Source organism: Acinonyx jubatus, chromosome D2 (assembly GCF_027475565.1).
Source record: "Acinonyx jubatus isolate Ajub_Pintada_27869175 chromosome D2, VMU_Ajub_asm_v1.0, whole genome shotgun sequence".
NCBI lineage: Eukaryota > Metazoa > Chordata > Mammalia > Carnivora > Felidae > Acinonyx > Acinonyx jubatus.
In genome coordinates this window covers 66,000,247-66,026,653 of record NC_069393.1, presented here as the reverse complement: position 1 = coordinate 66,026,653, position 26,407 = coordinate 66,000,247, and the positions used below count along the sequence as shown (strand labels likewise).

At 37.3% G+C, this 26,407-nt stretch overlaps 2 protein-coding genes across 7 annotated transcripts in view; one reads left to right on the top strand and one right to left on the bottom strand.

Moving 5' to 3' along the window:
- The first annotated feature begins 5,255 nt into the window (after positions 1 to 5,255).
- SMNDC1 (survival motor neuron domain containing 1) lies at positions 5,256 to 16,723 on the top strand. Of its 2 annotated transcripts, none has more exons than XM_015082965.3 (6): positions 5,256 to 5,391; positions 6,665 to 6,784; positions 11,515 to 11,657; positions 12,279 to 12,440; positions 14,608 to 14,761; positions 15,463 to 16,723. In XM_015082965.3, the coding sequence occupies exons 2-6, from the start codon at positions 6,665 to 6,667 to the stop codon at positions 15,598 to 15,600; spliced, it is 717 nt and encodes a 238-aa protein (XP_014938451.1). In that variant the 5' UTR covers positions 5,256 to 5,391; the 3' UTR covers positions 15,601 to 16,723. The 2 variants fall into 2 exon arrangements, with proteins under 2 accessions (XP_014938451.1, XP_014938452.1); XM_015082966.3 differs by lacking the exon at positions 5,256 to 5,391 and adding an exon at positions 9,392 to 9,579.
- A 7,201-nt stretch (positions 16,724 to 23,924) lies between these two features.
- MXI1 (MAX interactor 1, dimerization protein) overlaps positions 23,925 to 26,407 on the bottom strand; it is a 78,674-nt gene continuing 76,191 nt past the window's right edge. For all 5 annotated transcript variants that reach the window (XM_015082958.3, XM_053207854.1, XM_015082957.3 and 2 more), the window contains exon 6: positions 23,925 to 24,623. In XM_015082958.3, coding sequence (XP_014938444.2) covers positions 24,460 to 24,623 — 164 coding nt within the window. In that variant the 3' untranslated portion in view covers positions 23,925 to 24,459. The remainder of the gene's footprint in view (positions 24,624 to 26,407) is intronic.

Below are 26,407 nucleotides of genomic sequence, written 5' to 3'. Positions count from 1 at the left end.
ACGTGAGTGGGAGAGGTGTATAGAGAGAGGGACACAGATCCAAAGCAGGCTCCAGGCTCTGAGTTGTCAGTACAGAGTCAGATGTGGGGCTTGAACTCACCAACCATGAGATCATGACCTGAGCCGAAGTCAGATGCTTAACCAACTGAGCCACCCAGGTGCCTGACTCAGGGATTCTAAAAATGCATTCAGTGCTCTGATAATCTATCACAGTCATTATTCTGTTTAGCCCAACTTGACTCACATTTGGCCATTGGAGTCAAATTGGGTTCTATGAGCTTTTGACGTGATCTTATTAGTTTTGGGATACTTCCTCGCTTTCTGGCAAGGTGCTCTAGGCTCACCTAAATACTTTTGTACTTTCTGTGCCTGAGACCTAAAAACAGCCATTTTTCCAAGGAATGCTGTCTCTTTATGGATAAATGTATCTAGATGTCAAGATATGGGCACTCTCCACTGGGAGAAATTATATCCCTTTTTTTAAAAATTCGTATTTTTAAAAGGTTTTTAAATTTTATTTTGAGAGAAACAGAGAGAGAGAGTCAGACAGACAGACAGGTAGAGAGAGAATGAGCAAGGGAGGGGCAGAAAGAGAATCCCAAGCAGGCTCTGCACAGAGAGTGCAGAGCCCGACTTGGGGCTAGAACTCATGACCTGTGAGATCATGACCTGAGCTGAAATCAAGAGTTGGATGCCTAACCGACTGAGCCACCCAGGTACCCCTATGTATACTTCTAAGACGATATATATAATAGATATGTATAATATATATAGATATAGATATAGATATAGATATAGATATAGATATATATAATATATACATATAATACATCCAAGAAATACTTACTAAGTACTTCTAAGAAGTACTTATATACATATAATACATACTTCTAAGAAGATACATATAATAGATATGTATAATATATACAGGTATATATAATATATATGTCATGTATATATAGATATATATATCAATATATCCATTATATATATATATATATATATATATATATATATATATATATATACACACATAATAGGCAAGCCAGTAGCTTGCCCTGCAGCAAATCTCCAGGCAAACATTCAAAACATCTATTATGACTAAAGAAGGCAAAGGGCACAAGCAGCTATTATGTCTATGTACATGTCTCTACTTCATCCCTTTAGGCATTTGTCAAGATAGTAAAAAATGTGAGCAAATCTGAGGCTACCTTTTGTCAGGAAGGGATGCAGTAAAAGCTAAGCTAAAGAATACAGTCTCTCAGTTAACCAACAGTTTGTTGCATACTCTTGTGCTCTGCAGTGCGTTGGTACATTTCCAAAGGCAGCTGCTATACTTTAATTTTCTTTAGTAGTGAAAGGAAATAGTTGTATATTCTAATGACAATTTGGAGTCTTCAAATGTTATCTACCTACTAAGTTTTTAAAAAAAAATTTTTTTTAACATTTTTATTTATTTTTGAGACAGAGAGAGACAAAGCATGAATGGGGGAGGGTCAGAGAGAGAGGGAGACACAGAATCTGAAATAGGCTCCAGGCTCTGAGCTGTCAGCACAGAGCCCGACGCGGGGCTTGAACTCACGGACCGCGAGATCATGACCTGAGCCGAAGTCGGACGCCCAACCGACTGAGCCACCCAGGCGCCCCCTAAGTTTTTTTTTAATGTCTATTTTTTTAATGTCTATTTTGTCATCCCACATGGGAGAAGGGCAGAGAGCGAGGAAGAGAGAGAATCCCAAGCAGGTTTCCACACTGTCAGTGCGGAGCCTGATGAGGGGCTCCAACTCACCAAACAAAAGTTCATGACCTAAGACGAAATCAATAGTTGAACAATTAACCAGCTGAAATACCCAGGTGCTCCTACTTACTAGGTTTCAATAAAATAAATATCAGGTTTAAAGAACTAGAAGTTTTACAGACTTCAAGCTGTATTACAAAGCTGTAATCATCAAGCAGTATGGTACTGGCACAAGAACAGACACTCAGGTCAATGAAACAGAATAGAGAACCCAGAAACGGACCCATAAACATATGGCCAATTAATCTTTGACAAAGCAGGAAAGAATATCCAATGGAATAAAGACAGTCTCTTTTAGCAAGTGATGCTGGGAAAACTGGACAGCGACATGCAGAAAAATGAACCTGGACCACCTTCTTACACCATACACAAAAATAAACTCAAAATGGATGAAAGACCTAAATGTAAGACAGGAAGCCATCAAAATCCTCCAGGAGAAAGCAAAGACCTCTTTGACCTTGGCCACAGCAACTTCTTACTCAACATGTTTCCGGAGGCAAGGGAAACAAAAGCAAAAATGAACTATTGGGACCTCATCAAAATAAAAACTTCTGCACAGCAAAGGAAACAATCAGCAAAACTAAAAGGCAACCGACAGAATGGGAGAAGATATTTGTAAATGACATATCAGATAGAGGGTTGGAATCCAAAATCTATAAAGAACTTCTCAAATTCAACACCCAAAAAACAAATAATCCAGTGAAGAAATGGACAAAAGACATGAATAGAACTTCTCCAAAGAATACATCCAGATGGCCAACTGACACATGAAAAAATGCTCAACATCACTCATCATCAGGGAAATACAAATCAAAACCACAATGAGATACTACCTCACACCTGTCAGAATGACTAACATTAACAATTCAAGCAACAACAGATGTTGGTGAGGATGCAGAGAAAATGGATCTCTTTTGCACTGCTGGTGGGAATAAAAACTGGTGCAGCCACTCAGGAAAACAGTATGGAGGTTCCTCAAAAAATTAAAAATAGAACCTACAACCCAGCAATTACACTACTAGGTATTTATCCAAGGGATACAGGTGTGCTGTTTCGAAGGGGCACATGCACCCCAATGTTTATAGCGGTACTATCAACAATAGCCAAAATATGGAAAGAGCCCAAATGTCCATAGATGGATGAATGGATAAAGAAGATGTGGTATATATATATATATATATATATATATATATATATATATATATATACACACAAAGGAGTATTACTCGGGAATCAAAAAGAAAGAAATCTTGCCGTTCCCAACTATGCGGATGGAAGTAGAGGGTTAATATTATGCTAAGCGAAATTAGAGAAAGACAAATATCATAGGACTTCACTCATATGAGGACTTTAAGATACAAAACAGATGAACATAAGGGAAGGGAAGCAAAAATAATATAAAAACAGGGAGGAGGACAAAAACATAAGAGACTCTTTAATATGAAGAACAAACAGAGGGTTACTGGAGGGGTTGTAGGAGGGGGGATGGGCTAAATGGGTAAGGGGCATTAAGGAATCTACTCCTGAAATCATTGATGCACTATATGCTAACTTAGATATAAATTTAAAAAATAAGTTAAATAAAAAATAAAAAGAAAAAAATAAAGAACTAGAAGTTTTAGATACAGCTGTTTTTGAAGAATAAACATGATCAGATATGAATGAGAACGTTAGATAAGGAAAGTAGATTTTCACACTTCAATTGAGATGGTAATTCTGAACCCTTACTTGAAGTATCACTCTTAGTCAAAGTTTATATTTGCTCCAGTTTTGTTTCTATTGAACCATTGTGAAAATTAAATGGGTACATGTAAAGTGCTTAGAATGATGCCTGGTACATACAACTGCTATCTCTTTGTGGGAACTAAAATTAAAACTATATTGCTCCCCCCGCCGAAATATAATCTATGTTGCACAGAGGAGGGAGAGATTAAAAACAATACTGAAAACAAAAGCTATCAAGATGATCCAGAAATCCATATAGGACCTTATAATAAATACTTTCCTATTTTCTGATGGGGGGGTGGTTTCCATTAAGAGTTCTCTTATTTGAGAGGTTTTTACACAACTGTAAAGTTTACTTTATACTCTGGGAAGATCCTTCTGGCATTAGTTCTTAAAGTACACAATTAGAATAAAAGCAGTTGTTAAAAACTACATTATACTTTAAACAAATTTCTATTATGTTAAGGAATTACATCCTTTCTGGTCTTCCCTCTTAATTCTAGCAACACACTGCTGCCCTCTGCAGCATTTTCAATTCTTACAAATTGCCACTCAATTATCACAAATCTAGTTTCCATCTCTATAAAGGTTATCTGACTAAATAAGAGGGATATATGTCTGTGTATGTAGAGAAGAAAAGAGAAGACCCCTTCAAAAAAGCAAGAAGGCATTAAAGCAAGATGTCACAGTCCAAAAGAGCCCATCTGAGAGGAGGACCTTCTTGAACGTCTAGCAAAAGACCCCAGTTCGCCTGGGAAGGTTCCTTCCTGGCATTCATATAGCCTCTTTGTCACAGAATTTTCTTTTTAACTGGAAAAAAACAAACAAACGGTATATGTATGGAAAAAATTTTTAAAGGATAAACAGTAAAAAAGATAATCAGTGAAAATATTTGGCTTCCATTCCAAACCTCTAGATAGGTTTATGTATCCGTCTAGAAAGAGTATATATGATTAGAAACATAGACAATGCGCATTGCTTTTTAAACATAAATGCAAGTATTCACATCATTCTGCTCATCATTTAATACTGTAACTTGGAGATTGTTCCCTATCAGGCGAGATTAACCTATATACAATTTACTTTATTAAAACCAAGTAGGTTGTAACAAAATAGGTTTTAAATAAATCAACCTCTTCTCCAACAGGTTCTGCTACAATTTAATTGGCTTTTGGTAAAGCGATGACTGTCAAATTTGGGCTGACATTGGTATCACCTGGAGCGCTTGTTAAACTAGGCTGCTGAGCCACCTCGAGATTCTGATTCAGTAGGTGTGGGATGGGTGCTGAGAATTTGCATTTGTAATAAATTACCAGGAACTAGGTTGCCGGGACCACATTTTGCGAACCAACACTAGTATAAACGCTGCACTAAACGCCGTTCCTCCCAACTCCCAGCACCACTAGTCTAAGAAGGCACACGCGATTACTCCCTCGGGAACTTAAGGAATGGCCCAAAGGCACCAACTCCTACGAAAGATAATGTTTCTGGACTCTCAGCAGAAATTGAGATAAGCCAGACCTACATCCGGCGCCTGGCGCGGCCCACCTACGCCATTTCCTTCCAACGAAGCTCCGCCCAGTCCGCGTCCCTAACGCCCATAAGGCTGGGCCGCCCAGAGAACGCTGGGAATCGCGTGAGTAGGGCGACCTTTCGCGAGGCTTTCAACGTTCGCGAGATTTCACCCGCTTCTGTCTTTTCCTCCTTCCAGTCTCCAGCTTTTTTCCCCTCCCCCTCATCGCCGAGCAAGTTCTGTTTCAGATCTAGTCGCCCTGTTGTTGCCGCGGAGATTTTTTTTTTTCCTTTTGCTGCCGCCGCTGTCGCCGTCCCGACCCCTTCTTGCCGCCCTGCCCCCAACCCCACACAAGGTAAAGAACCGGGTGAGGCAGACCGCAGGGCCTCGCTAGGCCTCGGCCTCTGTCGAGTTGAAGCGGAGGCCTGAGGCCGAGGAGTGGGCCGCCCTGGAGAGGCCTGGACGCCGGCAGGGACGTTGGGAGCCCGGCCACCTCTCCCAGCCAGGGTTTTGGGCCCTGCGCTGCCCCGGGTGGGGCTCGGGCTTCGGGCCTCGGTGTCGTGGCGGCGAACGAGGGTAACCCCGGAAACCCGTCGTCGGGTGGGGTGGGGACGCGGAGGCCTCTTTAGGACGCCCTCGGCCGTTCTGTGCCGAGCGTGTTGGGGGTGGGGGGGGGGGGTGAGGCTCTGGCTCCGCTGGGGTCCGCTCCGTTTGTGTTTTCTGTTTCCCTGGAGATTGTGTTTGCATGTCGAGGTCTGAAATAATGGACCAGTTGTGGCGGGCCCCGAGGTGTTGGGTGACTGGGAGGAGAGCAGGCAGGCTCGCGGTAGCCCCCTTGGAGCCCTTCCAAGCTTCCAGGCTGTCGTTGGACGGGAATCGTAAACACAGAGAAGGATCCTCGGAAACCCGGCGTGTTTGCTTTGTAAATCGAGAAAGGATTCTTTTATCTTACTTTCCAGAGAAGAATGAGCCAGATTTGGTGAAAGGCACGCTCCTTAGAATGCCTAACTGGGATAGTATTTGTGCGGTTTCTCTGATGAAGACGCTGCATCGACAGTATTTAAGTGACTGGGGTTTTTTTGGGGTTGGTTTGTTTGTTTGCTCTGGGAAGAGGTTCTAAACACGCTAACTGAAGAGCTCGTGTACAGAGAATTTTTTATGTAGTTAATCCAAAAGCTATTTGTATTTTGTTCTAGACGTTTTCTCTAGTGCTTCAAAATATTTTTGTCGGCAGTCTTTGACTCTTCCAACCGATTAGTGCTGCCCCCCCCCCTTTTTTTTTGGTGAAGATGTAACAACTCAGCCAAATACAGTGTCTTCCTTGTTAACACAAGTTTAAAAAATAGAAATTCTCCTTTTCCCTTTTATCTTAGCTCTTATTTTCTGTTTCTGTGTGGAATTTATCTGACAAGTTTATACTCTGCAGAATTCATTGCCTTGATGTTTCGGTTTGGCTCACAGCTTTTCTCAGAACTAAGTGTAAAGGTAATGGTGAGGAGTTGCAGCAATGACTTCTATGAAGGAGTTGGGAGCAAAACTGGTAAAGATTAAGTCAGGCAAACAGGGAAGTTATTTTTTATGGTGTTTTTGTTCAGTTTTCATGGTCTTACCCTTTTTATTTTCCCTAGATGTCAGAGGATCTAGCAAAACAGTTGGCAAGCTACAAAGCTCAACTCCAGCAAGTTGAAGCTGCATTGTCTGGAAATGGAGAAAATGAAGATTTGCTGAAATTAAAGAAAGATTTACAAGTAAGTATCAGAGGACGCTAATAGTTATATTGTTTGAAAAAAAGTATTTGTGTTTTTCAGATGATTTCTTGCATAGAATCCAAAGCACAATTCGGAGTGTTTCTCCCGCTATCCTCCCTTGTGTGTAAACGTGTATATGCACATAGGTGTATATTGCTCACAGAAGTAGGGTTGCCGCTTCCTCAGTTGTATACATCGAAATGAGTAAAGCAATGTTCTTGTGTAAATTTCATATGCTCATATAATTTTTTAAAAATCAGAGTTGATTTAACTTTACAGTGGAAAGTACTTTTATTTTTAAAGATCTGGCAAAAGAAATTTAGTTCCAAAGGTAACTAAAAGGACAAAAATAATGTGGAATTAAAAATGTTAATTGTACTGGAATGAAAACAGATGTGGAAGAATTTTATAAATGACTAAAAAAATGAGAAAAATGTAACATGATTAGGGTTCTTTTTAATGTCACAAGGTTCTTGAACATGAAATAAGAGTGTATGTGTGTTTCAAAGCTAGCAGGTAAACATCTTATATTGAAAACACATTATAAAAATATTTAAGGAGATACTTGTTTTCTGCATAAATGTTACATAATGTTTGAATTTAAGGGTAGATTTTACAGTGTAGTTGTTGCCGCTTGTTGAGGTTAAATGATGTGGAAAGGAGATCTTAATTTGTTTTGTCATGGAAGAGTTCCGTAGGTATGAAACTTGCTTTTTAAAATTTGCACTGGGGTTTCAAGACAGACAAAACCATTATAGTAAATATCTGTTGTTTCTTAGAACATTATGTTGATTAATAAAAATACTGTATGTATGTACACGTGTATTACTTCATTTTAAAAAATTTTGAGAACTTAAAATTTTGAACCTGATTATTTTGAAAATTTTAAAAGGTATTTTGGTTAGATGGTCTTTACTGATTCAGTACAAAACTTGAATCATCTTTATCCTATCTAAATTCTTTCCCTCCCTTTATCATCCTCTTGCCCATTAACATTAATATTTTAGGGATATTAGAACTGCAAATGAATGAAACTTATTTGAAATGGTGTCCAGATACAGGACTTTGAAAGGATTTATCTGGACATAATTAAAATGAGTTGAATATTTTCAGGTTTAAGTTGTAGATTTAGGATAAACTTGCCTGAGTTGCAATAGTATGTGGTTTTTAAAAACACGGAAAACAAGACCCATCTTCAGTATGTAGAAGTCAGGCCACTGAATTTCAGAGTGCCAGTCAATAATAAAAAGATGTTTTGGGAGCAGTTTCTCCCATTCCTAGGCCAGCTTTCTGCTTGCTTCAAAGAAGGATCCTGGCATGCATCTTGTTTTACCAACTTAAAAGCAGTCCTTTTTTTCTTTGAAGAAAATAAACCATTGTCAATATTGTGTATATTGCTTCCTGGGCAGTTGGAGGAGGGATATATGTGGAACTGGTGGAGGGGGAGTTGGGAGTGAAGGTTGAAACAACATTATTGTGAGGTCTTTTTAATGTTTCTGGAATGAATTGTCAGGGTCCAGGCAGAATTGCCTTGCTATGACATGATCTATAGTGGAAGTATTATATAGGGAGAGAGGCCATTGTGGTAGGCATTGTGGTAAGCACATAAATGGCTTATTTAGGGTTCAGTTAGTAATGGTTATTTATCCGTAAAATACCCATTTAGAACAGCACTGTTTACAGTAGAACTTTCTGTGATGATGGAAACGTTCTATATCTACTGTAGTACTGGAGCCACTAGGGACAATTAAATATTTGAACTGTAGCTAGGATAGCTGAAGAACTGAATTCTTAATTTTATTTTAGTAGCCACATGTGAGTACCATATTGGATAGCACAGATTTAGAAGCTTAAGTTCTAAAACTTCAGATAGTAGTAATATAGTACGTTTTTCCTGACCAGACGTGATCACGATTTCTTTCGCTCTTATTTTGTCATGAAAACAAATTTTTCGTTTTGGTTTACTAGATACAGGTCTGTTTTGAACTGAAAATTACTCAGAGATGGAAGGCATCATTGAAGATTAAAGTTCTGAAAAGTGTTTACATATCTGCTTCCACCTAGTAGTTGTCTCCACTGACTATAGTTATAGCTTCTGTTTTGTCGTGGGTTTTTTAAAAATAATTTTCCTTTTTTTCTCTTCTCTGTTTTCTGGGATATACCTCATACCTTGGATATTTAATTCTGCCTTTTATATTTGCTGAAAAGTTGTTCAGACTGATGACTGAGTTTGTGGCCTTCTTTATTTTGTGTTCCTTTAGTGGAATGTCTTTATTCTCGTTTTGAATTTGTTTCCCCTTTCATTTATGACAAAGTGCTTTCCTACATTTTTTCATTGACTTCATTTTGCCAGTAAGGCTTCCACATTTATATGTACTGTCTTTCATATAGAATACAGTTACTCAGCAGGCAGCACATTAATCTACTGAAGTCCTAATTGCCTTTTTTCACTTAAAAAAGTAGGTATAGTAAAATCTAGGCTAGCTTTTACTAGCTCCCGAGGCAGTCTGTGATAATCACAAAAATAGTCAATTTATTAGGCTGTTTTGCTGAATAAACTGGTTCTAAAGGAGGCAGGGGTCAAGTCACTTGTCTCATATATTACAGTGGCTCTCTGCATCCCCGAAACGCCTTCCTTCAGTAAGCAGAGTGCTTGAGTGCACCCTTTGACCTGCTGATATGTAGATCACAACATCTGATGCTTCCTGGAATTGCCGATTACTGTAACTGCTGCCCATCTGTCGATGAAGGAGCAGTTTCAGAACTCAGACTTGGGGGAGGAAAAGTAATTAATGGTATGTACCTTTAAGAACCCCCTCATACATAAAATAGTTTCTCTAATACTTTGGTCCATATGCACATGTAAAGAAAACATTGAAAGGGTCTTCATAGTTTGTTGGGAGGGGTATGTAAAACATGGCAAAATGAAAGGACAACTAGGGATAAGCCCTGGATTTTTTTTAAAGTGTCACTTCAGTGCAGAGCTCTGAAAATTACTGTAACATGCACAGCTTTTCAGGACCCTTTGGTGAAACTGTAATTTCCTTAGGAAAATAAAATGGCAAGATGCTCTGTCTTAAGAGAGGTAGAATCTAAATCAGAGACCTACAAAAGCAGAAATCATGTTTGTGTTTTAGTTAAATGGAATTATTTAATGATAAGGATTGTATTGGTTCTTGAGTCAAGGATTATATTCCTGGCCTTAATAGTAATTGATTAAAAACAAGACTGGACAGTTTATTCTTCTTTGTATAGTACCTGATCTATTTATTTGGAAATTCTTTGCCTTATTTGCAAAGGATTATCTAATTAAAAGGCATTTCAATGGCTATTTGGTACCTAATAAAATGTCATTTAAGATACTATACTGAATTTTTAATTCAAATCTGAGTTAGCCTAGTTTTTCTATTTACAAAACAGGCCTTTCTCCAAGGGCTTACTCCCCCCCCCCCTTTTTTTTTGAAGGCTCAAATATTAGTTTTTCAGAAATAGCCAGGAAGATTTAGAATCTTTAGGAAAGAGGTAATCTATAACTTCTTGGCTACTGAACCAGAGCTACTATTATCAAACTTCAGTGGGAGACATAAACTCAGTATAGAGTTTAACTTTGCTACTTTTTCTCCCAAAACACTGTGATGTTTTAAGGTATTTTATATGCAACAGTGGGGGAACAGGTATGTGAGTTTTTAAAATAAATCATATAAGGTAATACATAACATAGATCTTCATTGGAGTGAAAAAGCAGATAGGTAGCAAAATCTGGCCATTTGTACTATATCTTTTAAGTTTTTTAACTAACCCTACCAAACACCCTTGAATGAAGCCAATAAGTGTAAGCCTGAAATAGAGAAAATATTTGCCACACAGGCAGGTATTGCCTGCCTATGTGTGTTACATTTATTTTTTCCTTTTAAATGAAGCTGTGCTAATGTGCTTTTTAGAATATTTTAAATCTGACCTGGTAATTTGCTTATCTGGATGGGGTAAGTTTTATAATAAGTGACTAGGAAGACTACTGGCTTTTTCTGTATGCCTATAATACTTTAGTAGAAATATGTATTACTAATAAGGTTGCTTCAAGTGTTTTGGGTTTGGTTTTTCTTTTTTGATGTGGGTGGGGAACATGTTGGCTAGAGCGTTAATACTACTGCCAATAATGCCCTGTAAAACAATCCAGTTGCATGAAATACATGTGACAAAGATAGAAGATAAAAGTGATCTTGAATCTAGTTCAGTCCCTCATAATTGATTGTTTCTCATATTAGATCTCTTTAGCTAAAACAGGCACTTAGAGATAATGCCATGGTAGGGGCACCTTGCTGGCTTAGTCAGTAGAACAAGTGACTCCTGATAATAGGGTCAGGAGTTCAAACCCCATGTTGGGTGTAGAGCTTACTTAAAAAAAGAAAGAGAAAGAGAGAGGAAGAAAGAAAGGAAGAATGGTATAAGCTCAAGTCTGCAGCTTTCTGTTAGTATTTGAGGTTAATTGAAAGGCAACTGTGGGTTTAAATCCCAGTTCCACCACTGTATAAAATATTGTATCTTAGTTTCTACATGAGGATAATCATAGTACCTACATCATAGCATCGTTATGAACTGCAAGTAGATTTATGTAGTGTACTTAATAAGTGCTTTATGGTGGAGAGCTAAAGTCATCAAAATAAAAACCTGTTGAAAGGTGATAAGCAAATTATAAAAATAATGCTATGGTTTTTGTTTTTTGTTTTTAGGAAGTTATAGAACTAACCAAAGACCTTCTGTCAACTCAGCCTTCTGAAACTCTTGCAAGTTCAGACAGTTTTGCTTCTACTCAGCCCACTCATTCATGGAAAGTAGGAGACAAGTGTATGGCAATCTGGAGTGAAGATGGACAGTAAGTGTAGAAAAAAACTCTAACTATAACATGAAATAATAAAATACAATGGTAAGAAGTTTTTATTCAGTTTGAACTACCCTGTTTTAATCTTTCTGTATAGCCAATATGATTTGTAAAGTCAATTTGATTCTTGGGTGGTTACCACTATAATACAGTTTAGTTTTTAGCTTTAGAATAAATTTTGGGGCAGTTGTGGGCTTGGATCCTAGAGGACAGAAAAATCAAAGCAGAGGAAAATGAATGGATAGTTAAAAAATAATCCTAATTTCTTCCTCAGATTGAAAATTGAGTGAATGGTTGGCTATCTTAGACTTACGTGAAGCACATACACTGAAGTTATTCCTATAAAAAATATCTTTTCTCAAAGAGATAGACTAAAGCACATTTAATAGACATGTAGGAGACTTTCCTGACAATATTTTGATTAGGAACCCCTTTTTTTTTTTTGATAGTAGATGGCTAACTCCAACTACTGTTTGTATTATCTTTACCAAAGAGCCAACTGATTACAGAAGTTCCATTTTAGACACATGTAATAGTTGAATCACTGCAGTGTAAGTCTTATAGGTTGAGTACTAAACCTTTACTCACCTGCTTACAGTCATGATATCTTTACAGGTGTTATGAAGCCGAGATTGAGGAGATAGATGAAGAAAATGGCACCGCTGCAATCACCTTTGCTGGCTATGGCAATGCTGAAGTGACTCCACTGTTGAACCTCAAACCTGTAGAAGAAGGAAGGAAGGCAAAGGAGGACAGTGGCAACAAGCCCATGTCAAAGTAAGTGACTTTGACTTTAGCAGTTTAAATGTAATCTTCCCCATTTTGGTATTTGAGGCAGTCTGTGGAATTCACGCAGGCTAGATTAGGATGAGAATGTTAAAATACTCCTTATCGTTGTTTTGAAGATTAGCTGTATAGGGTCAGCATTGTATGTGTATACCTAGGTAAAGTGAAGACATTTTGGTTCCCACTTAGGCATTCAGTAAACATTTCTTAAGAAGATAATATGTACCTCTCACTGAACCATGTGCTGGAGTTATACCATAGTGAAGACAACCAACTTGGACCTTGTCCTGATTGAGTTTATAGTCTAGAGAAGAAAACACAAAATTAAAGGAGAATTTTAATAGTAAATTAAAGAAGTTACTAAGGGAACATAATGGGTACTTTAAGGGAACAGAGGAAAGATACCTAAACTGTATTTTAGTCATCTTTGAGAAAATGACATCTAAACTGAGATTTGAAAAGAAAAGGAGTTAGCTAGGTAATGAACTTGAAGGTATGACCTTGGGCAAACTTTTTAACTTCTTTCCTCATTTGTAAAACAGGGTTGATAGTATCTATTTCGTAGGGTTCTAAGGATTAAGTGTTAGCATTAATAAAGCATGTGGTACAGTTCTTGATAATGTAAGAGTTTAGTAAATGTTTACTTAAAACAAGGTGGGAACATAGAGGTAACGGAAACAAATTCCTATATAGTGAAAATAGGGCTTGAAGATGGGTGGTTTGACAAGAGCTTAGAGGTTGAGGCCAAATCACAAAGAGCTTGACAGCCACTGATGTATTTCAAATAGAGGAGATAATATGATCATAGTTGAGCTTTCAAATAATCCCTGACAGCCGAGGGAAAGCAGCTAGTGCAGTGATCAGGTGTGAGGTAATGGTGTCCTGAACTCAGGGAGCAGCAGTGGGAGGATAGAGAAGTGTATGGCTTGACCTGTATATGAGGTAGAATCAACATTTTAATAAACTTACATTTTCCACAGTTTTCTCTTTCTGGATTTTTCAACAGTTTTGTTGTTTTAAGTAGGCTCCATGACCAGCATGGAGCAACGTGAGGCTTGAACTCAGGGCCCTGAAATTTAAGACCTGGGTTGGACACTTAACCATCTGAGCCACCCAGGCGCCCCTCAAGACTTTAAAAAGTTGCTACATAAGTAAATATATTTGAGCTTGGGGAAACTAGATCACCTAAGTATCCCAATAAGAAAATCAGACTGTAGGGGCGCCTGGGTGGCTCATTCAGTTAAACGTCCGACTTCAGCTTAGGTCATGATCTTGCGGTTTGTGGGTTCGAGCCCTGCATCGGCCTCTGTGCTGACAGCTCAGAGCCTGGAGCCTGCTTGGGTTGCTGTCTCTCTCTGCCCCTTCCCCACTCATTCTCTCTCTCTCTCTCTCCCAAAAATAAACATTAAAAAAAAAAGTAAAAAATCAGACCGTAGAACAATGTAACATCGCTCTATTTTTAGTCTTTGACATCTGTGTAAAAAAGCCACCCTTAGCTTCATGGTGATGATTACATGATACAAAGACCTCTAGATTGTATTGTCTCTTTTTTAAAGACCTCATCATCCTGTTGGTGAGAAGTCCGTATGTAAACTGAGCAGAAATTATTGAGAGAGCTTTAGGCTCTGATCCTAGATAGAGGAGTGTTTTTGAAAACCCCAGTTTTTGTTTTTAAGAATTTTAAGCTGTGATTTTCCTTTGTTCTGTACTCTTCTAGTCTAGATGAAATAGTTTTATCTGCATTGCATCTCTATATAGTTTTGCAAAATGCAGCATAAAGTTGCTATCCATTTAGAAAAGGATAAAGCTTTAGACCTCTATTAACATTAAAACTCATTCTAAAACACATCTGGCAAAAGTGATGTAAATGTCAGAAAGTCCTAGTTTAAATATTTGATTTGAATGGGTAATAGATTATAGATATGGTTTGAAAGCTTCCAAGGATGCTGTGTATTTCAAATAACCTTACGTAGTAATACTGGGTGATTGGCACTGTTGATGTTTAGTGCTTCTATTCATGGAATGTGTAGGTTTGTTATGGGTTTTTGTTGTTGTTGTTGTTCTGGGTTCTGTTTTTGTTTTTTGCACTGCTAAATATCTCTAAAGAAATCATCTATTAAATCTTAAGAGTTGACATTTAGCTGTTATATCCACACAGAAAAGAAATGATTGCCCAGCAGCGTGAATATAAAAAGAAGAAAGCTTTGAAAAAAGCACAGAGAATAAAAGAACTTGAGCAGGAAAGAGAGGACCAGAAGGTGAAATGGCAACAGTTTAACAATAGAGCCTATTCTAAAAACAAAAAAGGCCAGGTTAGTAAATCCTTTCATCATACTTCATAAACTTGAAAAGTGTAACTGTCATTAAAATAACTTTAAAATGAAAAAGGGGGGGGGGGTGTGCACCTGGGGTGGCTCAGTCAGTTAAGCATCCAACTTCGGCTCAGGTAATGATCTCACAGTTTGTGGGTTCGAGCCCTGCGTCAGGCTGTGTGCTGACAGCTTGGAGCCTGGAGCCTGCTTCAGATTCTGTCTCCCTCTCTCTCTCTCTCCCCCTCCCCCACTCATGCTCTGTCTCTCTCTCTTTCTCTCTCTCTCAAAAATAAATAAACATTAAAAAATAAATGAAAAAATGTACATAGGTTCAAAAGATCATAGCTGGGTCTTGTTATCATAATCCTCTTCAATCTTCCATTTGGCTTATTGCAAAATATCTCCATTAGCCATGGTCTCTGCAATAGAAACACTATGAGAGAGTTTATATCAGGAATTACAAAAGATCTAGATTGTTTACCCTTCTATAAATTAAAATTTGAAAAACTGTTTGGTACCTAACATACCCTTAGAGGGAGTGTGGTGAATTCTACCTGTTTGTTAACCTGCTTTATATGCTGGGGATCTCTGGTAGATTTTATTTAAAAGAGCACTCCAGTTCTCTTGATGTACTTAAGTGTATCATAGAAATTTTGTTCCCCCAAAACTAATCAAAATGGTTTCTGTTTTATTTCCACTAGGTTAAAAGGAGTATTTTTGCTTCACCTGAGAGTGTAACCGGCAAAGTTGGAGTAGGAACTTGTGGAATTGCTGATAAACCTATGACACAATATCAAGATACCTCTAAATACAATGTCAGGCATTTGATGCCTCAATAATCAGAAAAACTGTTGGATTTCATCTCTGCAGGGCTTTACATTTACCTTTTTATCCTTATATTTTTCTAAAGGTAAATTATTTGTTAGATGAGTAAGGAAGATACCATTGTTGTCCTTGTTTGACTTCAGTAGAATGAAACTTGAAGAAATTGCATTTGATAACTGCTATTCATTTAACTTTTGTTACTACTACCACAGTTTCCTCAAAGTTTGTTGAATAAAGCAACTTTTCTAGATAGATGCTGCATAAATACAGCACTTAGATGAATTGTTGATCTTCCTAATATCAGGCCCTTACTTAATGGATGGTGTATACATTTTGTGAAGTCCTAACTTGGAATACTCAGATCTTTGAACTTGCCACATATTGTAGCAATTCACTGGAACATCAAGGCAAAATACCAACCTGTTAAAGAGCTCTTTTATCTTCAACGTAAACCTAGCTATTGCCTAATTAAGCCTAGAAATATGTTAATTTATAAATGGCAAACTTTGTTTTGAGGTTTTTCCTTCAATAATTTGTTTGCTAAGCCTATTAGGCTATCTCTAAAATTGATTCAGCTTTTACATTCTTTCCACTGAGTTTTAATTTTATGTAATAAGAAACCATGTTTAGGACCTGCTACCTTTTCTAAGGTGGTGTTTTTTTTTTTAATGTTTGCTCTTTTCCTGTGTTGATTTTTCCCTTATGGTAGTGGTACCATTTTTTGGATGTGTAATGTTTATATAAGAAAACAAAAAGCTGATGTATAGCCCTGTATACAGTGTAGATACTATTTTTGTAAAAAAACAAAAAACAAAAAAACCAAGGCTAAATTAATGAACAAGAATACTGAATGTTTCATCATTAAAAATTTACTGTATTTCTTGTGCATTAATCTGACCATAATTTCCCTGTATATTATGTTCATGTAGCTGAGTTTGTAATTTTTGTTAACTAGATCAAGTTGTCAGCATTTGTTGGTTTAAGTGAACATCACAGTTATCCTGAGTTGAGTTTAAGCCAAATATATGCATAGTAAAATGTCTTCCTATTACTGGAAGATGGTGATTTTTAGGATATGTGTTAATTTCAGTTTTTTGTATGTTTAACTTTTATTAAATAAAGTGTTTTTAAAATCTCCAGGATGTGTTAACAGAAGGCTGGTGAAGTCCTAGCTGGCAGCATTGATCTAGTGATTAAGCTTCAGTGTACATGCATTCATCATTTCCACAGAAAAGAGAATATTGAGTGTGTGATAAAGGTTTCAATAAATCCTTACGTACTTCTTCCATTAGATATAAGACATTGGATCCTAAAGGACAAACTATTTTTATTTTAAGGGTTTGTGCTGTGTATAGAGGTGTTTGTAAATTTTTGGTAAGGGGGAAAATAAAAATTTTAATGAATTTTAATTATTTTGGCAAATTGAAACTTAGGAGGACAGTGGTGAGAAGTAGAATTCTTTATATTGCCCCTTCTCCTCCCTCCCAACCCAGGAGGATCACTGTTTTCCTTTCTATAATTTATGGCCACAGGGTAGAATTTGTAGGACAGAATGAAAGGTGAAGTCTTTCTTAAATACATGGCACAAATTACAACAGAAAGGGGCTACTTAGCCTAAAAATACACTGTTCTTGTAACCGGTGTAACAAGCATCTTAAGAACTAATAATGGTATCTTTGAAGGATTGCAAGGAAACTCTAAAAAGCACTTGGAAGGAAATTTGGTATAATTGTGTCACCAACACAAAATCCATTGTGTCACCAACACAAAATGGATTTTGGTGAAAAGTCCTGGTGTCAAGATGATAACTGTTTCTGGACTAAACTAAAAAGATCCCTAGGGACATGGAGTACCTGTCTCCTAGTGTGAGGTTTTAATGAGAAGCATGATACCAGTGGTATTTTATAAATAAAGGTGGCTAAGTTCAATACTCTTAAAATCAAATATGACACTGTCTTATGGAGCTCTGTTATAAAATGTAATTTCCCCTCTGTCAAGAAAGGAGTCTTGAAGCTCTGATGAAACTGAATAAACCATTTGTCATGTACAGCCCCCAAGTAGCTGTCATGGATCTTCTCAAAACTTGACATTTGACTTTGTTATTGACTATTTCAAGGAAAGAACAGTCCCAACCCCCTCCCCCCCAAAAAACCCAAATAATTACATTTAAAATTTTAATGTCACAGATAACAAATGCTTTTTTAATTAACATGTAGAAAGGCCATAGAGGACTCAGGAGCCAGACTGCTGATTGAATCCTGGCCCATTTGTAACCTGTGTGCATAACTCTTCTTTGCCTTAGTTTTCTCAGCTGTAGAATGAGAGTGTGTTTCATTAGGTTGTAAGGATGAGTGAGTTAATATGTGTAAAGTGCTTAGAATACCTGACATATGGTAAACACTGTAGAAGTGTTTGCTATTACTGTGCAAGCAGTAATGGTGAAGATCCTTTTTTTCTAACCTTAACAATGACAATTCAGGGGCACCTGGTTGGCTCGGTCAAGCATCCGAGTCTTGATTTCAGCTTAGGTCGTGATCTCATGGTTCAAGCTCTGCAGTCAGGCTCCACGCTCACAGCTTAAGTCTGCTTGGGATTCTCTCTCCCTCTCTGCCCCTCCCCACCCTCTAAATAATAAATATTAAAAAAAAAAAATTCACATTATAATGGATTATAATGCCCATTACTTATAATTTGAAGCCTTGAGTTACAAATGTATTACTGAAGTGCTATCAAATTACCAAAGTTCTATATTAAGTACATGCTATAGAAGTTTTTGTGTTAGAATATTTTAGCACAAATCTGTAAGGGGAGGAGGTTACAAGTTTATAATAGTTACCTCTAATGCTTGCTTAAAATTAGAGGAATTCCTGGATCTGGGTCCTATTCCAGAGCTATTTAGGCCAAAGTATATCTGTTTTGAGACAAACACCACAGGTGATTCTGGTGTGCATCCCTGGCCTATAACCACGTTTTACGTTAAATGTAAAGTTTGATTTTTGAAATGAAGGAAAAGTTACATTAGTTACTGGCAATTTTCTGAAGATTAGGCATCAAACCAAAATGAAGTGCGTTCATTTATTATAACTCCTTATTTTAAATGCTCTGTCACAATGAAGGGTGTGCATGTGTGTATGTGCACAGGGTGTGTTTCCATTACAATGCAGTTTTAATGCTGAGTGAATCTGCCTTTAAAATAGCAAGGGGGATGGTGCCTGGCTGGCTCAGTCTATTAAGTGTCCAGACTTGGTTTTGGCTCAGGTCATGATCTCATGGTTCCTGGGTTTGGGTCCCTTGTAAGGTATCTGCGCTGACAGAACAGAGCCGGCTTGAGATCTGTCCCCCTCCCCCACCTCCACCCCCCACACTCATGTGTGCTCACTCTCACCCTCTCAAAATAAATGAACTTTAAAAAAAAGTAAGGGAAAACCGTCAGGTTAACCAACAAAAATCATAGTTTTATAAATCATGTGTCTGTAGGTTGTAATTACAAAAGGTGAAAAACCTCACTTCTGCAAGTTTAACCAAAAAATATTTTTAAAGCTCTGGTTTGGCTTTTTGCCTCAACTTGGATATTAACTGAAAGATGAAGAGGAAAAAAAATCTTAAAACTAGTTTTTATATTTGTTAAAATCTTTAAAGAGTTCAATAAATATCTGCTGGATCGTAATATTTGTATTTTACTATGAAGCAACCAGTTACTATAAATGGTAATTTACCTGTTCAACAGTAAATGTAAACATGCTTTATATCTAGGATTTTTGAGTTGCAAGTTAAACTGAATTTTTACTATAGTGGAGAGGAAGAGCATAGCAGACAATGTAACAGGTAATACCACAGTTTAAACACAAACCCAAGTAATTGAATCCCCTAATACTGTGTGTGTACAGACATGTTCTTAAAAAATACCTTAAGAGGCACAGAGACCAATATTGACATTCTAAGAATTTGTTTTGGACTAGCCAAAAGAAAGTAGTAAAAGAAAACAAGATGAAGGTGTTAAGAGTTCTGTGAGGTTCTTCAATTGCCTTTCCTGCCTTTCAGCTTATGTATATATAAAAGTGGTTCTTTTGTGGACTTGAGGGGGTAAAGAAGATCTGAAAATAATACTGGGCCTTTGGTAGTTGACAGCTGAACTAGCTAAAAATACCGAATTCTGGATAAAGTAATCTTCTAGTTCTTAGGAAATAAAAATTGACAATTTACTTACACCAAGCATTTCACCAATTCATTTTTACAAACCAGTACAGACTCAAGCTACTGCAATTACAATGTAATTTGTTTTCCCAGTTATTTAAGATCACAGCTAAAGAAGCCGCAGTTAACACGCATTAGGAGAAAAGGTTGCTTTTTGTTTGAAGAGCTACTGTGTCAACCTGAGGCCCAAAGTCGTTATTTATTATTTTGCTGGCTCATGATTTCCTTTTCTTGGTGAAACTGGATGTGCTTTTATTTTTTCCCCTTTCAAGCCCTGAACTGACTTTAGCAAGATGCGATGCATTTCTAACCAAAGAAAGAATTCAGGCTTGGAGGAAACACTTGATTCTATATCCTGGGAAAACTAGAGTTGAAGCCTGAGACCTGCAGCTAGGCTAGTCTTTAATAGATGGTAATTGCCTAATTGTTCATTCATTGCTCAGAAGTATGCAGGAAGGAGTAAATATCCCTTTGGTTCTTTTGCCAAGTTTTTCCTTCCAAAAAAGCACTGTCAGGTTTAGTTGACATAGCTTTCAGAGTGTGATAGTGCTAATTTAGAAGCAACTGGCCTCTTAAATCTGTATTTTTGACATATATTTTAGAGATATTTTATGGCTTTTACATTCTACAATGCTGTCTGATGTCCTGATGTGAAAATCTAAGATAAATATGGCAGTTATTGCCCTACCAGTAAAGACTTGAAGCATTCCCTCCATAACAAAGAGTTAAGAGCTTGAGGAAATGGAAAAAATTTCAAAATTATAGGAAGTTAGTTGGCAATACTTTAAAAGAGCTTCATCTAAGCCATTTCCCCTAACAATTTATGACTGTATAGAAAGGTAAAACAGAACCAAGAAGTGAGGTTGTCAGCCAGTACATGTATCTTGAGCTACACTTATTATTTAAAAGACTCAGATGTATTCCACAAGAAAACCAGTTTCCTATGAGATCTAGTACATGAGCCAAGATTTTTTTCTTGGCAAGGCCAACACTAAATATTAACTAGGGCATTATGCAATGGTTACTATTAGTGTTTAACATACTCAAGCTCAGGTTAGTCTTTTTTTAGAAAGACCAGGTAATCACTAAAACCGCTGATACATCAATCTTATAAAGTCTTTATTTAAAAAATTCTATAGGACATCAAAATTGACTTCTTACAAAGTATAGCCTGTCATGGAATTTTGTGAAAATGAACCATTTTATTTAATAGAAATACTCTTTTTCTATAAGACCCAGAGTCAGAATAACTAAAATTCAAGATTAAAGATGAAAAAATTAGAAGGTTGCATTAATCAGAGAAAGCTGAGAAGTACATACCTCTTACTTTCCTTTTGGTGCTACAAACTCCTAGACTGAGTCTTACAATCTTTCAAGATAGAGGTAGTATTTACAACAACTTTTCAGGAGGAAACAGGCTCCATGAAGAAATTAAGTAACTTGCCCAGAGTCCTTAGCAAATATTAGAACTGAGATTTAAATGTGACCCAAAAAACCCTATTCTTCCCACATTATGCTGTTGTTGGTAGGAAGTATGGAATTTTTGAGGTGGAAGGATAATGAAAGAAGAAAGGGAAAAGGCAGCTAGTTGCTTCAAGTGGAAGAAAACAAACTTCGCAAAGAAACTTACCTAAGAGGTTAAACAATTTTCTCATGAGAAATGACCCAGGAAGTAGTGTGGCCTTAGGTTAGAAGATTTGCCTCAATAATCCTGCCTTTTGAAATCCCTTCATAATGCTAAAAGCTATCACTGTCATGGGGACTGGAAAAGGCATTTCTACCAGAATTCTCATACCTATTCTAATCAGAAACTAGTTTGACTTCATCAGAATCTTCTTTGGTAACAAATATGCACTGAAACAGGACTTTACCTCTATCTATTAATAAATTACTTAGGCATTTTACACAAAGGGTACTTTAACTCAGGTTAGTGGGTGGGGACTAAATAACTTCCAGACTTATTTTCAGTTTAAATGACAGTACAAAGTGATTCCTCTAAAAAGTTATTAAGAACGGATAATAACAAATGGCTTTGTGTCCTACCTGAAGCAGTTAAGATTATCGGGTACATTAAACCATCTGCAGTTAGGTTACATGGAGTTATCACATCAGTCAAGAAGGCACCTGTTTAAATTACAGAACAGGAAATGGCAATGATTCAAATTGCCATTAATTCTGGACTACTGAAGTAGTATCAGCTTAGGAGATAGTTGCTTTTCAAGGTGTGGATGCTCATTCATATTTTTTCCTTCATAGAGAAGGGTGTACAAAAAGCACTCGGGTGTTCTTCATTCACAATTTTTATTTCTTGCAATTAACTTTTATATCTTCAAAGTCGATTTGTCTTTTAAAAAATTAATACTTTTCACTCATCATACAATCCATTCCCCTCCCGCAAGGAAAACAAACCCGGGGAAGGAGTAATTTAGGGGGCAGTTGAAATAGGTATTATAGATTCGTGACAAAGGCTTCCCAGCCCACCAACTTGTACATATACAACAAAGTGGCAGCACCTCAAGTTCTCCTGAATGAAGACCGAAATTCCAGCCCTAGGCAAGTGATGTAAGTGAATGCCATGGGAGTAACAAAATGGAAGCTGAATCACTGGCTTCCATTTTCTTTCCATGGTAGTTAGCAGAGTCTTTAAACTGTCTCCCTTGGGAAAGTCAAAAGAAAGCAAATATATAGAGCAACATTTTGACCCAGCCAGGAGTAATTATAAGTAAAACCAGAAGTAATTTACCTGGGCCAGAGAAATGAATTTGCCATGTTTTTCATTAAGTCCCCAGCACCTGAAGTTATTAGCAAGTTCTAATAATGGGCTTCTAAAGGCATGCAGTTTTTCACACATCTACTTCAAAGAATTTCTTCCACTCAAACATAGCACAATCAAGGATAAAATATTTTGGGAGGCACAGGAAAAGCACAAAAAACAAGTAAGTATATGCTGAGGCCTTGTGTATGGCCAAGATGGTACACTTCATACAGAGAAGCAGTGAAAGCTGTTAAAGTGCTACTTACAAAGGATAGTCTAACATTACACACACAACTCAACTGCACTGCTAAATATGGTTGTCTTTATTTTCTTTTTCCTTGCCCAGCCCTATCTAAACAAAATAAAACTACAGGACTGAAATTAACAACCCATTAAAATCAGCAATAAGTTATGAAAATCATAAAGCTTTTTTTTTTTAAGTAATTAAGGGTAGTTAAATTATTTAAAGTATACAAAGTCCAAAGAGCCAGGGATAAGGTGTCCAAGAAGGCTTCCTGGGGTAAAGGAGAGGGCCAGGGGGAACCTTGGATTTTGAAAGACAAAGGGAACACATGACATCAAAGTGCAGGTTAGAAAAGAAATTTCACTTAAAACATTTCTGAAAATATTGAGAAGAGCAACAATAGCACCTGCACAGTGGGACTGTGAGGAAAGAGAGAGACTGCCTGTAAGAAAATGGAAGCAAACCTTTACAATAAAATGAGACAAGTGCCAAACTTAACTATGTTAAGTATTATAATGTGTCTACTATAGATATCAGATGGTTAAAAGCTGGTAAAGGTAATGATTCTAAAAGAAAACAAAAACAGCACTGACCTTTTTCTACCTAGCCCAGACCTCATTCGTTTTGTGCACTATAAAGAGTGAGGTGTGAGGTGTTTTATCATTATCAAATGCTGCATCAAAATAGATGATTTTTTTCCCATGTGTTTTTCCACTATAAAAGACATCTATGTTTTTTATGGACAAGCTTTAAAAAGATGTCATTTTGGTTTTCAACACATACAAACAGTTATCAAAATCTGAAATAAAAATGCTGCCGTGGCTCAGACCTTGACCTGCTAATCTGCGTTGCACAACTCTTCTGGCCTACGCAGACACAGAGGCATGGAGAGCTTTTTCCTTCTGGCCCCTCAATCCGAATTATAGGCCCTGTGTGGTAGAGGCTGTCATACACAGACTGCCCCCATGCTGCCCAAGGGCCTAAGGGCGGCTGACTGTTGAGCTGGCGGTTGGGTGCCCTACTGCTAACAATGCAGGATAAGGTTAGCTTGCTTAGCATGGAATCCAACAGAAAGCTGAGCTGCATGATGATCCCTTTCAAAAGGCTTCATGGGAGTCTCTCCTTTTGCAGAGCATGAAATGAGCTTGCTTTTTTTTTTGTTTTTTCAAGAATTGATCATCCACAGGCTTCATGATAAGCTGTCCCAGGCTGAGTTTTAATAGCTCTTTAGCTATCCAAGATTAATGCCTGATTATCTTGTCTTCTCATTAGTATAGGTTTGATTTTGTTTTTTACGACCATTAAAACTTGGGAAGGGTTCATAACCCCATCCTTAAATGTGTCTACTCATTGTAGTATGAGCAAACTAGAGAAGATAGAGGACAGAATCTCCAATGTCCTCTTTCAAATAAACTAAATCAAGAAAATTTCACAGAAGTTTTCTGCTGCCATTAGAAGCTGTGATTTTCAAATACGAATGAGTATTTGTTCTGCTGGGGAGGCTCTGCCCCACTTTTTGCTAAGTATTTGCTTAAATAGAGGTCTTTTGACCCTTTTGTTCAAGTATAGTTTTGTTTAGTTTTAAAGAGGAGACTGCATCATGAACCCAATTTAAGAGATTGTTTGGATTGAATTGGCCCAGTGAATATTTTGCCCTGCACTGTTATGTCATGCTGGGTTCTAGGAAGTGAATGAAAGTTTGACACTGGCACTGGAGTAACCCTCGTCACTCCCAATACTCTGCAGGCTGCTGTGGTCATCAATGTCACTGATGCTGGTGGTACTGATATTGTCCACTTCTCCATGGGAGAACTCTGTGCTTTCAACATCCACTTCAATCTCCTCTGCCAAAGAGAAAAAAGGAAGAGCATCAGTAATCTAGTATACATGCACTTTCAAAAATTAATGAGGAAAGGGCATAAGAAAAGTGATTACTTTGGGTAGTATGAAATAATTTTTCTTAAATAATTGTTATACGAGATTATCGGTGAACCCTGGAGGACAGAAGTAATCAAAGGTGAAGAGACACGGATATATTTTTGCAAAGGGGAATGTCTGGTATCCAGCGGTGGTCTCAATTTAGGCAGCAAGTTTTCTAAAGCCTTTGACGCCAGTCCGTCTGGACCTCCCACCAAAAGCACTTGGCCTATTTGGGAATTAGTGCTTAATATTAAAAGATCCCAACCCCAACTGGTTTAACAACATCTGTTTTGCATTAAACTAGAAACTAATTCTCAGTGCTGTTTATTAATCAGAGTTGCCTTAAAGAGGAAAGAAAGCATAAACTTAGTATAGGTGAACGAGAAAATTTATCCATTAATTCTTGCCTTTGGTAATATCATCCTACAGACAGATCTACAGACTTCTAGGATTCATCATAAAGACCTCTGTGTATTCAATAGCCAAACTAAGCCAGTCATTACAAAGTGAACTCTGAGGGATTTGCCTTCAATTCAATTTAATTTTCTTGCATCAAACATAGCTTGAAATGAGGGTATGAGCCTGAAAAGTCTCTGGATTATAGGGAGATCTACAGTAAAGATTATATAGTAAAGATATTTCAATGGTGATATTTAAGTTTACTTCAAACATCAAACATGATTTAAAAAAAAAATCCCTAAATACATATACGACCAGCTATCAACAGGTAGTTTGTTAAACATTACATATACAATCACCAATAATACATAAAATGTAACATACATTTTAAAAAAAAAAAGCACTTGAAAAATTGTTCTCTCCCATAACAGCTAGAATGAACTCAGGATTATTCAATTCTTTTAAACTCAAAGCCTAATGTTTTATATTTGGCACTGATTCTAAGGGTTCACACTGATCACAATTGCTTTAGGAAAAGTGGATTCTTGCTGAGCCCAAGAAGACAGAGTAAGTTATTTCAAAGAGTATAATTTTCAAAAGGACTTGTTGCCTCAAAAAGTTTTAGAAATCTGTTTCTAAAATGCAGGCATCTATCCAAATAAGCTGTCCAAACAATCCTATGAATTCATAACTATTTGTTTTACATCCACAATGCTTCACAGGCTATTTAGTGTTTCCCGGTATCACAGAATACTCATCCAACCTACAACTGGAAAATAAAATCAAGACACCCTATCCAACAGACAATGCTGCACTCAATCATAACAAAGTAAAATGAGAGACTGCTCTAGTCAAATGGACTAGAGATATTACTAAAAGTCCCCTGTAATACTGGGAAACAGGGCTTCCAGATAAGAATAGGGAAAAGAGGTACTACACTAGCACTACTAAAAAAAATGGAACACTATAATGAAGATATACCATTAGTCAAATTTGGAGGTTGGGATGGGTACAAAGAGGAGTTAACATCAGGAAGGGCAGCTAAAGCTGAACACCTGACAAAGTCACACAGCTAGTAACCAGTAGAAAAAAGACTAGCATCAAGGTCTGCCTCCTAATTCAGGGTTATTTCTGCTACACCTCAGTGTCATTCATAAATGTGGCATGTCCTTGAGGTTCTTGCTGTTGTCTCTGGTAAACTTTTGTTCTCTGAAACTGAGTGCCATATAAAAATAAACTTACACAGCAAAACAACAACAAAAACAATAAACCCAGGACTCCCAGGGTTGTGTTAAAAGGGATCAAAAAT

What these genes read in the sequence shown, in the direction of transcription:
- SMNDC1 (XM_015082965.3), top strand. Translation starts at nt 6,665, where the DNA reads ATGTCAGAGGATCTAGCAAAACAGTTGGCAAGCTACAAAGCTCAACTC. An exon ending in GGCAACAAGCCCATGTCAAA is followed by an intron (nt 12,441 to 14,607) that starts GTAAGTGACTTT and finishes ATATCCACACAG; the next exon opens with AAAAGAAATGATTGCCCAGC. An exon ending in CTAAAAACAAAAAAGGCCAG is followed by an intron (nt 14,762 to 15,462) that starts GTTAGTAAATCC and finishes TATTTCCACTAG; the next exon opens with GTTAAAAGGAGTATTTTTGC.